Source organism: Dendrobates tinctorius, unplaced genomic scaffold (genome assembly GCF_039654945.1).
Source record: "Dendrobates tinctorius isolate UK_male_01 unplaced genomic scaffold, ASM3965494v1 ptg000086l, whole genome shotgun sequence".
In the NCBI taxonomy this organism is placed as follows: Eukaryota; Metazoa; Chordata; class Amphibia; order Anura; family Dendrobatidae; genus Dendrobates; species Dendrobates tinctorius.
In genome coordinates, this window is record NW_027361754.1 from 3,295,493 (window position 1) to 3,312,665 (window position 17,173).

At 47.4% G+C, this 17,173-nt stretch overlaps 1 protein-coding gene across 1 annotated transcript in view; it reads left to right on the top strand.

The window, feature by feature from the left end:
* PDE9A (phosphodiesterase 9A) overlaps positions 1–17,173 on the top strand; it is a 58,601-nt gene that overhangs the window by 22,725 nt on the left and 18,703 nt on the right. The window contains exons 8-14 of the mRNA XM_073584899.1: positions 11,164–11,248; positions 11,440–11,514; positions 14,734–14,820; positions 15,896–16,000; positions 16,283–16,365; positions 16,503–16,659; positions 16,749–16,862. Of these exons, the coding sequence (XP_073441000.1) occupies positions 11,164–11,248; positions 11,440–11,514; positions 14,734–14,820; positions 15,896–16,000; positions 16,283–16,365; positions 16,503–16,659; positions 16,749–16,862 (706 nt within the window). The remainder of the gene's footprint in view (positions 1–11,163; positions 11,249–11,439; positions 11,515–14,733; positions 14,821–15,895; positions 16,001–16,282; positions 16,366–16,502; positions 16,660–16,748; positions 16,863–17,173) is intronic.

Here is a 17,173-nt window from a genome sequence, read left to right on the forward strand (position 1 = left end):
AGGGGTCCAGATGCCAGGATTAGTCCAGGATTTTGAGGAGCTCTCACAGCAGCGTCCTCTCCTGCTCGCTACATAACCACACCCCCCTTCTCTTTATCTTTCACATTTTCTTTTACTGTCTCTGTTAGACATGGGTGACAACCGCTGATGCCTGGTTCGTCACCTGCATTCAAATCTTTATTCAACATTATCAAATTCTGTAAAATATCCATTCCTAATAAAATACCTAAATACTTCTATAAAGTAAGCTCTCTATAAAATCTGTCAACATTTTTATAAGACACATCACACAATACTTCACATTAAGACATCAATAATTCTTGTACGTGCTGGACACCGCTCCCAGCCAGGGTTTTCTTGCAGTGTCCTTGGATTGGAGCTATGCTCCATGATGAAGTAGTTCTTATTCATAAAAGATCTATGTAAAACCAAGAAAGCGCACCTAAAGAGGTGCAACTATATACAGCACAGTTTGTGGATCACTCTTTGTTCATGATCTCTGCAGTTCAGTAAAAAATATGCTGCCAACGCAACTAGGCAAAAACTTGTAAAACCAAAGAAAACATGATAACAAAAAGAAGGCACAACGGTGCAAATACCCTCCTGGGTAACAGTTAGTTAGTTACTGGTGTGTTTCTTTATTAGGGATCCCCTCCTGGGGTGGTAGAAGCTGGTCGCTTTGGCTGCTTCCAGGGGAGAAGATCTGGATGTCCACCTCCTGGCGGATTAATGAATTGCCGGTAGTCAGCTGGAATTTTGGGGATGACTGCTTGTGATACCGCAGGGGCAGCTACTTGTACCTTGGGGTGTTGCACTCCGTGGCCCTGACCTGCCTGACTTTTGCAGGAACAACTACTACTGTTGGAGGTATTCCTGCTGGGGGAACGTATGCTTTCTCCTTTTTGTAGGCCGCAATAAAGTCTTCTGGGATGCGGCGCACATTCATGGCGTACCAGCCACGGAGTCCCTCATGTCGGGTGAAAGTTACATACTCTCCCGGCTGCAAGTCTCGAGCAGGGTGTCCCCTCCGGAGGTGAGACTCATCATCCCTCCTGCTAAAAAAGAGGTCAGAGATCCTCTGGGGGTCTGAGATAAATCCAAACCCCCGCTCCTGGTTAACATTCAGGACCTGACCCCATCCTGCTGAGTCCCGGGGACCATAGTGACCGGCAAGGACTCTCTCTTTCCGGTCCATATCAGGGCCCAGCTCCGCCAGTCTCCGCTGTTCCCGTTCCCTCTGCTCGGCTGCCAGCTGGAGGATAGTCTGTTGGCATCTGGCCTCCGTCTCCTCCTCCTCCCGGGACCGGCCTCTACCCACAGTGGACAGGGGCACTACCGCTAGGGGTTCAGGTGTTTCCCCCCAGGGACTCGAATCCCGGTCCCAGACCAGGTCCAACACGACCTGCACGGACACTGCAGCAGCTGTGCACCCTGAGGCCTTCCTGTTGTGAGTTCATTTTCCCCTTCACTACTGAGGCCCGAGGAACTCCCTCTTCTGGTGAAGAAAGGTAGTGAGCCTGAGTGTCAAACACCTGGGGCTGATGATGATGACTGGCTGAGTGGAGTTAATGACTGGATATAAGGCTGCCGACGCCCTTCTGGCCTGCGGGTGATTTCTCTGTGGACTTCTAGGAAACCAGTCTGATTCCTGCTCATCTAAAGCTAAGATTTCTGCTTTGCCTTTTTGCATTAGTGTTTTGTTTTCCTTGCTTTTCTGGATTCTGCCATTCCCTGCTGGGGTGAGCTGAATCTCCTTTTGCCTGTTGCTCTGTCTTCAGAATATTCCTGAGTACTGACATAGCTTTTTTGAAGCCTAGCATCTTCAGGGCCTTTTTTACTGTCAGTTTGTTGGCTCTTATTTTCATAGGGGTTTTCACGGATTGCAGACAGCAGCCTTCCTGTCCTTTCCTATCTAAGCTAGCGTGGGCCCCATCTTTGCTCAGTCTATCTTTCTGTCTGTGTTTTGTTCTTTCTTCTTGCTTCACCGTCATTATATGTGGGGGGCTGCCTTTTACTTTGGGGTCTGCTCTGGGGCAGTTTAGATTTCCCTTTCTGTCTTTAGGCTATGTAGTCCTCCGGCTGTGATCGAGGGGCCTAGGGCATCGTAGGAGCCCCCCACGGCTACTGCTAGTTGTGTTGATAGGTTCAGGGGTCTGCAATCCGATAGCTGCCAACTTCTCTGGTTTTCTGGACTTAGCTAGCATTTCTATTTTTGCCTCCTACGGTGACTCAATCATAAGACCTTCCCAGCTGCAGGGGCGGCAGTCATACCTGGAGCTTTCCGGTGGTGTTGTGTCGGCTCCGGTGCAGGCATCGGGCGGCAGCCGGTGGCAGCGGTGGTGACTTGAGCTGCCTGGTCAGAGGCGGGAGACGGTGGTGGAGCGGATGACGTCTCCGGGTCCGCAAGGGCCTCCGGTGGGACCTGCGCAGCCGTGCTAGGTCCAGGCAGGAGTCCAGCTTCTTTCTGCTCAGCTCCCGGGCCCTCCGGTACCTCCTCCGGGCAGGCGGCACTCAGCGGCGGTTGCAGCAAGAAGATCGTGACAGGCACTGCCGATGGCATCGCAGCAGCCTCAGGTTCCGCAGGTGCTGCTGGAGGGAGGACCAGGGCATCCTCGGTGGGTACCAGTGGTGCAGGTACCACGGGCGTAGGTACCGGTGATATAGCAGCAGCGGCGGGTACCAATGGTGAGGGTACCGGTGATGGAGGTACCGATGGTTTAGGCCCCTCAAGGGCACGCTGCCAGTTCAGAGTCCAGAGAGCCTCCTGTCTCAGCTGCAGGAGGTGTGTCAGCTGGGTAATCTTGTCCTCCAGCTGCCGGCGGTCCATCATGGAAGCAGGGTCGGAGCCTTCAGCCATTGCACCGGGGAAGTTCAGCTCAACCTCCTCGCGCTCTTCGAGCCTCCTTCCTTCTCCCAATATGGCATTCTCGCTCTCTTCCTCCTTCTTCCCGGGCTCTTTTCCCACCACCGGCTCTCGCTCCTCCTTCTGGGGGCGGCGTCTTCTTCTTACTCCTCCATACCAGGCCAGTATACGAACCCCTCGGGGGGTGGGCCATGTTGCAGTTGCATAGAAGTTCAGGCAAGGGAGGCCCAGGACAGTTTGCGGTCTTTTCTTAGGACCACCTATGTTGTCACGCCCTTCTTCACCGCGCTGGTGGCCATTTTGAGAGTCCATTTTACAGTCTATCAGTTTGGTTATTCTGCACATTTTCAGCAATGTCTAAGTCCAATAACATTCAGGCACACAGAACCCGGTGGCACCGGGATTCGTCATCCTTTTCGTGACGCCAAGTAATCGATCGCCCTCCCAGGGCTGTGGGGTACTCGGAGCCGGGCCCGGTGGATTTCAATGGGAGTCGTCACGGTAGCAGTGACCCGGTCCGTGGCCCTGGGCGTCCATTGTAAAAGGGGGATGTTGAGTGTGCGAATGCTGATTAAAGTTTATGAGGGAATGATTCGTGACGCCATCTGTGCTGTGGTGTTCGGCAATGAAGATGTTAAGCCGACGCTGCAGACAGAACCTCTGGGACAGATGGTGGGGTGCAGCAATGATGGTGTGGCCCTCCACAGGTAGGGCTGTAGTCCCAGGGCAGTGTAGGTGAGGAGAGAGGGAGGAGATGTAGATGGTGCGGTGCCAAGCACAGCGATGTAGCAGTGCCGAGTGAGTTGGCGCAGGAATAAGTGGAGGACACCAGGGCATGTAGTTCCAAAGCTTTACTCACAGTCTGTTGTGCATACAGGTGCCCGCATCCATGCTGTGTCCTCCAGGTCAGGAGCTCAGCCAACCCCCAGGCAAGATGAAGTACTCCGTTCCAACACTCCGCCAACTTTTGCGCCTATAGTGAAGTACTCTCAGTACTGAGTTACACTGGAGTTCCTCCTGTCAGATGTTCTTATGAACTCTACTTGTACAGCAGACAGCTGTAGCCTGCTTCGGGGACTCCTTGCTACCAAGTCCCGGCTCACTATTGTTGCTGTTGTGCCCCCAAGTCTTATGTGGGAATAAAGTGGTGACAACTTCTATTCCTCCGGTGTCTGCTGCAGGACCATTAGTATCCATACAACCTTGGGGACCGGACTCCGGCCTTGCGTTGTGAACTTGGGAAGGGTTCTGCTCTAACCCTAATCCTTTGTCCTCTTCTCCTTACGTTCCGTACTAATCCTTCATTCTTATGGAGAGAGTCGGGCTTCCCATCAATGTCTCTTTCCTGTGCCAGCGGACCCAGGTCACTGTGGTCGGCTGCAGCACTTCCTTCATCCATCCCACTCAGGGGATCTTCACTCCTAGACTCTCTGAGTCAGACTGACCAAATCCTAAACTCTTCCCACTCTTTTGTTGCCAACTAACTCCACCCGCCTCCCAGCACGCTTCGTGTTCCAAGCAGGGAGCCACCAAAGGGTGCTTTGCTACACTACTAGGTTCTGTGGGATGCAGGTGTTGGAGCGTGGTCAGGTGTCTCCACCTTACCTGGATGGTGGGGTACCACACCTCAGGAGGAGGTGCAGTACCTCTGTGGCGACTGAACCCACAGGAGCGCCACACTAGCAGCAAGTGAGATTGTGGCGTAGCATCTTGGTATATAGATTTCATCCAAAGCACACAAAGACTGCTTCCAGGTTTCCCATTTTGGTTCCTTATCAGTAGGGAGTGGGGCATCCCAGTCCTTGACGGTTTCGGAAAGCTGTCTCATAAAGGATTTACCTTGTATGGTAACTGGTGCTACGAATCCCAGTGGGTCGTATAAGCTATTCACCACTGACAGGACACCACGTTTAGTGAATGATTTGTCTGCACAGTTGATTTGGAAACTGAAGGTGTCGACTGACAGGTTCCACGTCAAGCCTAAGCTTCCCTGCACAGGCGGAAAGTCTGGTCCCAGGTCTATGTCCTTGAATCCTGGTGCGTGGTCACTTGACTCAAAGGCTCTCATGACAGCCAGGCTGTTTGAAGCAATTTTGTGTAATCTAAGCTTAGCTTGGTACAGCATACCTTGGGTCCTCTTGAGTAGGTCGATCGCCGCTTCTTCTGTGGGTAGAGATTTTAGTCCATCATCTACGTAGAAGTCTTTCTCTACAAAGTCTCTTGCGTCTGTTCCATATTCGGACTCTCCTTCTTGAGCGCTTCTCCGCAGGCCATAGGTTGCCACTGCGGGGGAAGGGCTGTTCCCGAATACGTGCACCCTCATGCGATACTCCACCATCTCTTTGCTGGGGTCATTGTCCTTGTACCACAGGAACCTGAGGAAATTCCTTTGGTCCTCTTTGACTACGAAACAGTGGAACATCTGTTCAATGTCGGCGGTGATGGCGATGGGCTCTTTCCGGAACCTCATCAACACTCCTACTAGGTTGTTTGTAAGATTAGGACCCGTGAGGAGGACATCTTTGAGAGATACACCTTGATGTTTGGCGCTTTAATCAAAGACAACTCTAATTTGCTTAGGTTTCCGTGGGTGATATACTCCGAATGAGGGTAGGTAGTAGCACTCCTCGTTTTCCTTTAAGAGAGGCGCTGACTCCGCATGGTTATTCTGGAATATCTTGCTCATAAAGGTGACAACGTGTTTTTTCATCTCCGGTTTGTTGCTAAGTGTGTGATGGAGAGCGTTGAATCTGGACAAGGCTTGTTCACGATTGTTGGGGGGGCTTAAGGCCCTGTCTCACATAGCGAGATCGCTAGCGAGATTTTGTGACATAACAGCGATCTCACTACATGTGACACACAGCAGCGACCGGCCCCCCTGCTGGATATTGCTGATCGTGCAGGAATGTCCTGGGCCATTTTTTCATCGTCAGCGTCCCGCTGGCCAGCATGCTTCACTGTGTTTGGTCGTATCGTTGTTGGGATCGCTGGTGCGTCGCTAAGTGAAACGGAGCCCTTACCCTGGTAGCTCGGAAGGGTAGGGGAAAAACCCAGCGATCAGTCTCGTCCTTAAGGAACTCATTGTCCATTATCCTGACAAATTCCTTGTCTTCCATTGACGGGGCTACCTTGTTGTCATCCTTAGTTGTATGAAACACTGATCTTCCCAAGTCATCTACATAGGGAGAATGAATGACATCAGGCATCTGTATGGGATCTGGAGGCTTCTCTTTTACCTCATAGTGATGAGGGCATGGCTTGCAGAAAGTAGTTCGTCCGTCTCGGCGTACGTAGGTCTTAAAGGAATCGACTCTTGTTCGGTCCAAGCACACATTTCCTATGATTACCCACCCCAAGTCTAGTCTCTGTGCGTAGGGGGCATAGTCAGGACCATTGCACTGTTGGCAGACCTTATGTATCCTTAAATTGTCTCTGCCGAGCAGAAGTGGGGTTTCAGCATCTGTGTCCATAGGTGGGATAACGCTGACTAGGTGCCTTAGGTGTGGTGGTGGAACGCAGCTTCTGAGGTAGGAATCTCATCCCTTTGGCTGGGTATTTGATCGCATTCAATTAGCGCAGGTAGGGGTATTTCTACGCCTCCGTTGACAGGAGAAGCAATGAAACCTCGTGCCCTCTTGCCGCTAGTCTCTATGCGACCTGAGCAAGTATTCAGAGTATAGGGCGTTGCTGGTCCCTTGATTCCAAAGACTTCAAAGAACTTAGGTCCAGCTAGGGATCGATTGCTCTGATCGTCAATGATGGCATACATTTTTACTGCCTTCTCTGGTTTCCCTTCTGGATAAACTCTGATTAGGCATATCCTGGCACAGCATTTATCACTTTGGCTCTCCCCACATACCTCTGAGCATAAGCAGGAGACAGCCGTGGTAGACTTGGCGTTATTCTGTGGCTCCCCGCCATGGCTTGTAGCTGGACTAGGGGTCACGGCGACTGCTGCATCGCTGGTGGCTGAGGTTGGATGCAAAGCTGATGGGTGTTTGTCACTATGACACTCTTCACACTTAATGGCAGATTTGCAGTCCTTGGCCATGTGTTCTAATGAAGCGCAGCACTTGAAACACACCCCAAGTTCACTGAGGATTTTCTTGTGCTCCTGGATGGTTTTGGACCTGAAGCCTCTACATTTGTTCAACGAGTGTGGTTTTCTGTGAATGGGACACTCACGATTGAAAGATTTACCCCTCGACGGAACAGTGCACTGCTTATCAGCGGGTACCGCAGGTGGTGGCAGATTAGTCTTTCTGACACTTACACTGCTCCTCAAGTCATTGCGTCTATGTGAGACGCTTTCATACCTTGATGACGGTGTTGCTGGAGCTGTAGTGTTAGACTCCAGGAAGTCTAGGCTAGGGTCATTCCTCATTTGGGCCTGTTTCGTCAACGAACTTGCAGAACTGATTGAACGGAGGAAAGGTTACATCATGTGACCTTTTGTACCTGGAAACACATACTGCCCACTTCTCTTGCAGACTATGCGGCAGCTTTGACATGATTGGATTCACCCCATGGGCAGTGTCCAGGTAGCATAATCCAGACAGACGAGGGTCTCTTTTTACAAGTTCCAGCTCCATAAGCAGATCACTTAAGTCCAGAAGCTTGTGGGCTTCCTTAAGGTTGATCCTTGGAATGTTCTGCAGTCTCTTGAATAGGGACTTTTCTATGGCTTCAGCGCTGCCATTGGTTCTTTCGAGTCTCAGCCAGGCAGCAGCGAGACCTGCTTCAGCTTGCCCCACGTAGACGGTCCGAGGACTCTTGATACGGTTTGTGGAGTCAGGACCCAACCATTTTACCATGAGGTCGAGCTCCTGTTCTGCGGATAGGTTGAGGTCAGCAATGGTGGCCTTGAAGGTTGCTTTCCAGGCTCTGTAGTTCTCTTCACAATCGTCAAACTTTGAGACGCTGGTGCTGATTAGATCTTTGCTCACCATAAACCTGGCAAACTCGGACATGTCTGATCCTTCACTCCTTGTTACCGTGTTAGCTTGTGTTGCCCCTCGGGCGTATAAGCTGTGTGGTGTGGAAGGGTGAATTGTTCCCGGGTAGAATGATATTGCTGCAGGGTTGAGCTATGGTTTAACCTCTGGAGATTTCGATGACTGCGGCTTGAACTGTGGAGATGGACTGGAGTGCGTCTTGTGGTCGTCTTGTGATGATTGCTGCTCCTGAGGGGACACATTATGGCGTTGGTCTAGGGTCTCTGCAGATGCTGTGGGTAACACTGGCACCGTAAGTTGGGCTGACTTGGACGTTTCCACATTGTTGTGTTGAACGTCGCTGGAGAAGGTGTGTGCTGCAGATATCGGTTTCTGCACGTAATCACTGGCACAGACGGCTGGGTTCTCTTCCAGTGGTGGTAGGCAAATTGGATCAAGGTTTTGATTCAGTGCTTGCTCGAGTATTTTTACTTCAGCTAGCGCGATTTCTTCCTCCATTTGTGTTTGAAGAATCTTTGCTTGAGCCTCTGCTTTCTTGGCTTCTGCCTCTGCTTTCTTGGCTTCTGCCTGTGCTTCAGCTTTCTTGGCTTCTGCCTCTGCTTCAGCTTTCTTGGATTCTGCCTGTGCTTCTGCTTTCTTGGCTTCTGCCTCCGCTTCTACTTTCTTGGCTTCTGCCTCTGCTTTCTTGACTTCTGCCTCTGCTTTATTGGCTTCTGCCTCTCCTTTCTTTTCTGTGTAGGAGCATCTTAGTTTGGATTGCTCTGCGTTTAAATGGTCCTCTAAGGGTCCTCTAAGATTCTGTCGCTGAGGGTTGTAGTTCTCGAGTAGGATGATTTGTATGACCGAGAAGAGTTTCTGGATGAGCCTGACCTGTGGGATCTTGATTCCTGCAGATGAGCAATACGGAGCTCCGCTTTATCTTTGGCGTCTTGCACGGCGGCGTTCCTTTCTCTGTCTGTGGAATTTACTTTGCTTAACTCTGATGAGGCTTCATCAATATTATAGTCTTTTAGGAAGGCGGCGTACCTTGCGAATAGTCTCTTGTATCTTCCGTGGGCCGTGTCTAGCCATTTTATAGTGTCCTGTAGACTCGCTGCATCATTTTTGTGGCGTTGGATGCTTGACATGAGGGAGGTGACTCATTCCCATAGGTTGTCATTGAACTCATCCTTCGTGGAACGGTGGTTCTTGAGGACCTTTAACGTTGACTTAAGGGAGCATAATGGTTGAGTCTTGGTCTGTTTGTGAAGCTGGCTCTGTTTCCTGCTCTTCATAATGGGCAGTATCGGGTTGTATTTGCTCTGTTTCAACACTGGGGAACAATGCAGTGTCTTTTTCGGGCCATTTTGAGTTAAGGTGCACTGTCTCTGTAAGAAACTGAACTTTTGAATTGAGGTCTGGAAATCACAGTGCAGCTTAGTTAAGATGCCCTGACAAGATTCCCAAGCTGTTTTTGGAAAATTGTAGGGTTTTGTAGTCCGACAATCTGCAGCGATGTTATATAATATACAGAGAGTCTCTATGCACAATGTGGTCTGGGGTGATGCTGCAGTTTCTTAGCAGGGCAGAGCTGCAGTATGTGAGCAGGCAGAGCGAAGGCATATGGATAGGGAAATAAGGGTAATTCTGACAGGGCTTCAAGGCAGTTTTTCGACTGTTTTGTCCCCACATGAGGCAAATGGAGATGTTTCCTTAATGCTGGGCAGACAGGACCATATGTTGCTCAGCGTCCGGAGAGATAATGCACACCAGAGATTGTGAAGTCCAGACTTGATTAATTGGAAATCTGGACATACAGCATATGATTGGTAATACAATAGGTTCTCCAGAAATGCAGTGTGTTAACAATAAGGTGTGAGCAACGAAGTGTGATCGAGAAACTGATGCCTTTCACAGCTCGGTACAAGCTTGTCTCTCCCAGGTGAAAGTGAAACTAAGAATGACTGCAAAGAGGAAGAGAAGGGTAACCTCTGAACTGGAAGTGAAAGGCATGTAAAAGAATTAATTAGCTGCAGGCTGCCATACAGAAAAAGGACCAGCAGATGGCAGCAGAGCAAATGCAGGACTAGATTATACACAGCATGAAAAATAATAGTCTATGAAACCATACATGCATAACTTAGGCGGAACAGCACATGGATTATTAAATATCTTAGTCCTGATACTGCTGCTGTACTTGCTGTGAAAATCTGTATTAGAGTGGCCTTCAACGGATACTGATGATGGAGGTGATATGTAGTCATCCGATACTGATGATGGAAGCGACAGGTGGTCACTATAAATTGATGATGGGTGTGACGGGCTGTCACCAGATACTGATGATGGAAGCAACGTGTGATCACCAGATACTGATGATTGAGGAGATGGGCTGTCACCAGATACTGATGATGGAGGCGACGGACGGTCACCAGATACTGATGATGGAGGCGAAGGGCAGTCAGCAGATACTGATGATGGAGGTGAAGGGCAGTCAGCAGATACTGATGACGGAGGCGATGAGCGGTCACCAGATACTGATGATGGAAGCGACAGGTGATCACCAGATACTGATGATGGAGGTGACGGGCGGTCATCAGATACTGATGATAGAGGCGATGGGCGGTCATCAGATACTGATGATGGCGGCGACGAGCGGTCACCAGCTACTGATGATGGAGGCGACGGGTGGTCATCAGATACTGATGATGGAAGCGACGGGCGGTCACCAGATACTGATGATGGAGATGACGGGCGGTCATCAGATACTGATGATGGAGGCGACGGGCGGTCACCAGCTACTGATGATGGAGGCGACGGGTGGTCATCAGATACTGATGATGGAAGCGACGGGCGGTCACCAGATACTGATGATGGAGATGACGGGCGGTCATCAGATACTGATGATGGAGGCGACGGGCGGTCATCACATACTGATAATAGGGGCGACGGGCGGTCACAAGATATTGATGTTGGAAGCGACGGGCGATCACTTATGGGATTTTCATTTCTCTTTTCTTTATTCACTTTGCAGTTTGTTGCTTCATAAAAGTAAACTATAAACTCCTCTATTTTTGAAAGCTTTTTACTCCAACATTTTTTAACACTCACCTAAAACTTTTTCACAGTTCTGGAAGTAAAAAAGTTTAATTACTCAGAAAGCGATTGTCTCCGGGGCTTTCATCAGAAGCACACTGCTCCGCAGCCTCCCAGGGTGCTTGACTGACTGTATGGACCGATCCGTGCCCTCTCCCTATGCAGTGAGCAGAGGACACTTTGTCTCTGCAGTAGAGGATTTATAATAAGCAGGTGGCCATTTTACCATTTAATAATATGGCAATAACCTCTTTCCATTTCTGTCTTTTCCAGCAGACTGAGCTGTCCCTGTAAATATTACCGCTCTGGTGACATAATCCGGATAAACCCCTGCAGGGATGTTCCCAACTACCCAAAGGTAAACCATCTACCAATACTTAGTGATGACCATCATCATCCTCCTTCTGCAGGAGGGCCCCTTTTACAGACAGATGTGAGGGGGTTCACAGGACATGATGACGACCAATGTCTGACATACCGTAATTGTACTGACATACTAACACTTGTACACATCCCATCGATGATCTTGTTGGGTCTTTGCTTCCCCAGTACACCTTGACTTCGGAGACCATTGAGACATTAAAGAAGCCCACCTTTGATGTCTGGCACTGGGAATACAATGAGGTTTGTTTTAAAAAAAACTGGATCAGAAGGTAAGGTAAGAGACCAGAGACAGGACAGAGATAACAGGCTGGATGGCACAGCAGCAAAGAGCATTTCAGGAGGGAAGTGACCTGTAGTGGAATCCAGATTAATAGAATTTGGCTGAATTACATGATGGGTGTTGTACAGTGCCTCGCGAAAGTATTCGGCTCCCTAGAACTTTTCAACCTTTTCCCACATATCATGCTTCAAACATAAAGATACCAAATGTAAATTTTTGGTGAAGAATCAACCACAAGTGGGACAGAATTGTGAAGTCGAACGGAATATATTGGTTATTTTAAATTTTTGTGGAAATTCAAAAACTGAAAAGTGGGGTGTGCAATATTATTTGGCCCCTTTACCTTAATACTTTGTTGCGGCACCTTTTGCTGCGATTACAGCTGCAACTCGCTTGGGGTATGTCTCTATCAGTTTTGAACATCGAGAGACTGAAATTCTTGCCCATTCTTCCTTGGCAAACAGCTTAAGCTCAGTGAGGTTTGATGGAGATCGTTTGTGAACAGCAGTTTTCAGCTCTTTCCACAGATTCTCGATTGGATTCAGGTTTGGACTTTGACGTGGCCATTCTAACACCTGGATACGTTTATTTGTGAACCATTGCATTGTAGATTTTGCTTTAGGTTTGGGATCGTTGTCTTGTTAGAAGACAAATCTCCGTCCAAGTCTCAGGTCTTTTGCTGACTCCAACAGGTTTTATCATCAATTTTAACCATCTTCCCTGTCCCTGCTGAAGAAAAACAGGCCCAAACCATGATGCTGCCACCACCATGTTTGACAGTGGGGATAGTGTGTTCAGGGTGATGAGCTGTGTTGCCTTTACGCCAAACATATCGTTTGGCATTGTTGCCAAAAAGTTTGATTTTCGTTTCATCTGACCAGAGCACCTTCTTCCACATGTTTAGTGTCTCTCCCAGGTGGCTTGTTGCAAACTTTAACCCTGCTGTTCTGTTCAGTCAAAAATGACCGTTTTTGAACTTTGATATTTTTAAAAAAATTCATTATGTGGTTCTGAAACTTGTGGTTACTTCTATTTTCCTAATTTGAGGGGTTCTTTCTAAGGGTATTTTTTTTTGTTTAGTTTTTGCGCCACATTTTTTTTTTACACTTGTACTGTTCCGGTCAAAAATGACCGAATAGCATTTTATGCTAATTTCAGCCATTTTTTGAGTAAAACAAATGAGTTATAATTTCTTTTGAGACTACTTATTGCATCTACTATTGTTTATGAAGTAAACAGTTGCTTTAGGTGCAGATTTACACATGCTTTCAGTACAAACCATACGCATTGGCTTTCGGTACAGTTCTGTGCAATTTTTTTTCTCTGTATGTTATTTACCCTGCTTTTCCTCTAAAAATAATGAAATTCTGTTGTCAGTTGTTTTTTTTTTAATTTTTTTTAATTAATTTTAATTTTTTTTTCAAAAAGTTTGCACGCATTTTATACTATAGTTAATTTTAGTTATAGTTAGTTATAGTTGTTATAGTAGTAGGTTAAGCTCAAATTTGTAATTTCTGTGCAGAATTCAATAACCCCTTGTAACCTTTATAAACACAAAATAAATTAAAAAATTGAGTTTTTTACGTATTTTTTTTTTTATAATGACCAACCATGTTCACATACAGTATAATAATGCAACAGGTACTCAAAAAATTTTTTTTAAGCAGCTAAAACAGCATTTTAATAGGTCCGGTCAAAAATGACCGGAGCAGTACAAGTGTATAGTGGAAACGAACAGAACAGCAGGGTTAAATGACACTTTTTATGGATATCTTTGAGAAATGGATTTCTTCTTGACACTCTTCCATAAAGGCCAGATTTGTGCAGTGTACGACTGATTGTTGTCCTATGGACAGACTGTCCCACCTCAGCTGTAGATCTCTGCAGTTCATCCAGAGTGATCATGGGCATCTTGGCTGCATCTCTGCTCAGTCTTCCCCTTGTTTGAGATGAAAGTTTAGAGGGACTGCCGGGTCTTGGTAGATTTGCAGTGATATGATACTCCTTCCATTTCAATATGATCGATTGCACAGTGCTCCTTGGGATGTTTAAAGTTTTGGAAATCATTTTGTATCCAAATTCGGCTTTAAACTTCTCCACAACAGTATCACGGACCTGCCTGTTGTGTTCCTTGGTCTTCATGATGCTCTCTGTGCTTCAAACAGAACCCTGAGACTATCACAGAGCAGGTGCATTTATACAGAGACTTGATTACACACAGGTGGATTATATTTATCATCATTAGTCATTTAGGACAACATTGGATCATTCATAGATCCACAATGAACTTCTGGAGTGAGTTTGATGCACTGAAAGTAAAGGGGCTGAATAATATTGCATGTCCCACTTTTCAGTTTTTGAATTACCACAAAAATTCAAAATAACCAATAAATTTTGTTCAACTTCACAATTGTGTTCCACTTGTTGTTGAGTCTTCACCAAAAATTTACATTTGGCATCTTTATGTTTGAAGCATGATATGTGAGAAAAGGTTGAAAAGTTCCAGGGAGCCGAATACTTTCGCAAGGCACTGAAGTTCTTACACAGCACTCCTCATCTCCCCTAAGCCAGGAGGGTCAATACAGTGATGGGAGGGAACTCCACAGACACAGGGTAATATAATAATAATAATAAATTTTATTTTTATAGCGCCAACATATTCCGCAGCACTTTACATTTCAGAGGGAATTTGTACAGACAATAGACATTACAGCATAACAATAATCACATACAGTAGATTATAACAAATACCAAGAGGAAAGAGGGCCCTGCTCGCAAGCTTACAGTCTATGAGGAAAGAGGGAGACACGAAAGGTGGGTGGTAACAGTTACCCTGATTGTATGGACCAGTCATAATGTTAAGTGTGTAACAGTACAGACACAGAGGGCTAATGGAGGCATAAAGCATGTGGGAACATGATGCGGGGAACCTGGTTATGGTAAAACTTTTGGCTCTGCCACACAGGGATAGATTAGGTTAATGTGTTGGGGTGGTAGGCCAGTCTGAATAAATGCGTTTTCAGGACACGCTTAAAATTGTGGGGATTGGGGACTAATCGTATTGACCTGGGAAGTGCAGGTATAGGGTATAGGCTGATGCTTAATGTTCAGGCGTCAGCACACAAACGATGGGTGTGATCATACATGAGGCCGCTCATGTTCCCTTCTTGTCTGCACAGATGCTGAGCTGTCTGGAGTTCATGTATCACGACCTTGGACTTGTGCGGGAATTCAACGTGAACCCCATTACCTTGAAGCGCTGGCTGGTATGTCCCCAAAATACCGTAAACCCAAATATGCTACTGCTAGGACCTGGTAACAACGACACTTGTTTAGGGGGCAGGAGCGGTTATAACTAGTAGTGGTAATGACGTCACATGTGCGAGTACAGAGCAAAAGTCTCCGCAGCGGATTCATCATGTGTGACAACCAATATGGAAACCATCACATAAAAAAGGGGCCATACCCACCGATCCCTGGTCTGAACACCAGTATCCTGCAGGACAACCAATATGGAATCACTTCACATAGAAAAGGGGGCCATACCCACCGATCCCTGGTCTAAACACCAGTATGCTGCAGGACCACCAACATGGAAACACATTACACAGAAAAGGGGGCCATACCCACCGATCCCTGGTCTGAACATCAATATGCTGTAGGACAACAAATATGGAATCACTTCACATAGAAAAGGGGACCATACCCACTTATCCCTGGTCTAAACACCAGCATGCTGCTGCAAGGCCGCCAACATGGAAGCACATCACATAGAAAAGGGGGCCATACACACCGATCCTTGATCTCAACACCAGTATCCTACAGTACAACCAATATGACCCCCCTTACAGCTCCTCGACTACTGAGAGAATGAGGGACATAGAAAATTGAGGCCATTCAGGAAAGTTGGTTTTGCCCCAAACACAGACACGAGTGCACATGGAGCCGTCCCATCACACAACATGCTGCGGCCTTGCCACCAAACTGCAGATTCATCCCACAATTGTGGCTCCAGATTTGTGATTTCTGCTTACTTCCTATCATATATTTATTACAATTCACTTGGCATTTACGGCCGCCCATCTGGAGTCCACGGCTGGTGTTTGCGCTCAGAGTGTTGTCAGTAAGGTTGTGGTTACGAGAAGTTGTAACACATGAAATGTATCCAGGCTGTGCCACAAGTTATTGGGGATGAGCCGAGGGGTAACATAATGGCGAGGCGACCCCGGCAGGACTGGCAAGGTGCGGCAAATACAATCTAGGGGCCTACTGTTGTGTGTCGGTGGATTAGGACATGGATGGTCAATCACTCACTGATATCTCTGTGATTTCCTCTCACAGTTGTGCATCCAAGAAAATTACAGAACCAACCCCTTCCACAACTTCCGGCATTGCTTCTGTGTGACGCAGATGATGTACGGGATGATTCACCTCTGCGATCTCCAGGTCTGAATACCTGATGTTGGCAAAGCTGAGTGACACCAATATGTCCACCATCACTTCAGCTCTTCACCTAGGAGATATCAATGGTTAGCCGCCGTGGCAACTGTAATGGCAGACAGATTAGATGTCACCCAGCTTTTACAGGAGAGGTTAAGATTAAATAACTGCAGGACGGACATTTATTGGTGAAATCTCTTACATCTCTTTTATAAAGATCAGCAGCAATTCTCTTTTTCACGCAGTGTGATGTCGCGCCTTCACGTCTGCCTTTTATCCCTTGCTCAGGGCCAGCTGTCACTTCTGGAGTTGGGGGTCCTTATGACGGCCGCGGTGTGTCACGATCTTGACCACCCAGGATACAATAACACGTAAGCGCTTTTCCCTCCAACCCTTGCATTACAACTATGGTCGTAAGATATAATAATATAGCTTTGCTCCTCTCTAGATTGTAAGCTCTTGTGTCCCAGACATTTCTGAACATGAAATGATTTTGTTGTGATTTTAGGTACCAGATCAATGCGCGCACAGAGCTGGCGATTCGCTACAATGACATATCGCCCCTGGAGAACCATCACTGCGCGGTGGCCTTCCAAATCCTGGCGCAGCCGGAAAACAACATCTTTTCTAATATTTCCCCTGAGCTCTTCAAACACATCCGGCAGGTGGTGTATATACAGATACGTAATGAAAAGTCACTGATCGGATACTTACTTTCTCATTTTTGGTTGTTTTTTTTATATTTACCATACAGTGCATCATTCGCCTCATTCTAGCCACGGACATGGCTCGGCATGGGGACATATTGGAGTCTTTTAAACAAGTTGTTTCGGACTTTGACTTCTCTAATGAGGAACATGTGAAAACCGTAAGCCTTAGAATTGTATAAGACCCCAAAGCACGAAACGCTTTGGGGTCACCCATCTTTCTAATGAACGCTCTGGGGACACCCATCTTTTTAATGAATGCTTTTGGGTCACCCACCTTTCTAAGGAATGCTGTGGTGTCACCAATCTTTCTATTGAACGCTCTGGGGTCACCCATCTTTCTACTGAATGCTCTGGGGTCACCCATCTTTCTATTGAACGCTCTGGGGTCACCCATCTTTCTACTGAACGCTCTGGGGTCAGCCATCTTTCTATTGAACACTCTGGGGTAACCCATCTTTCTAATAAACGG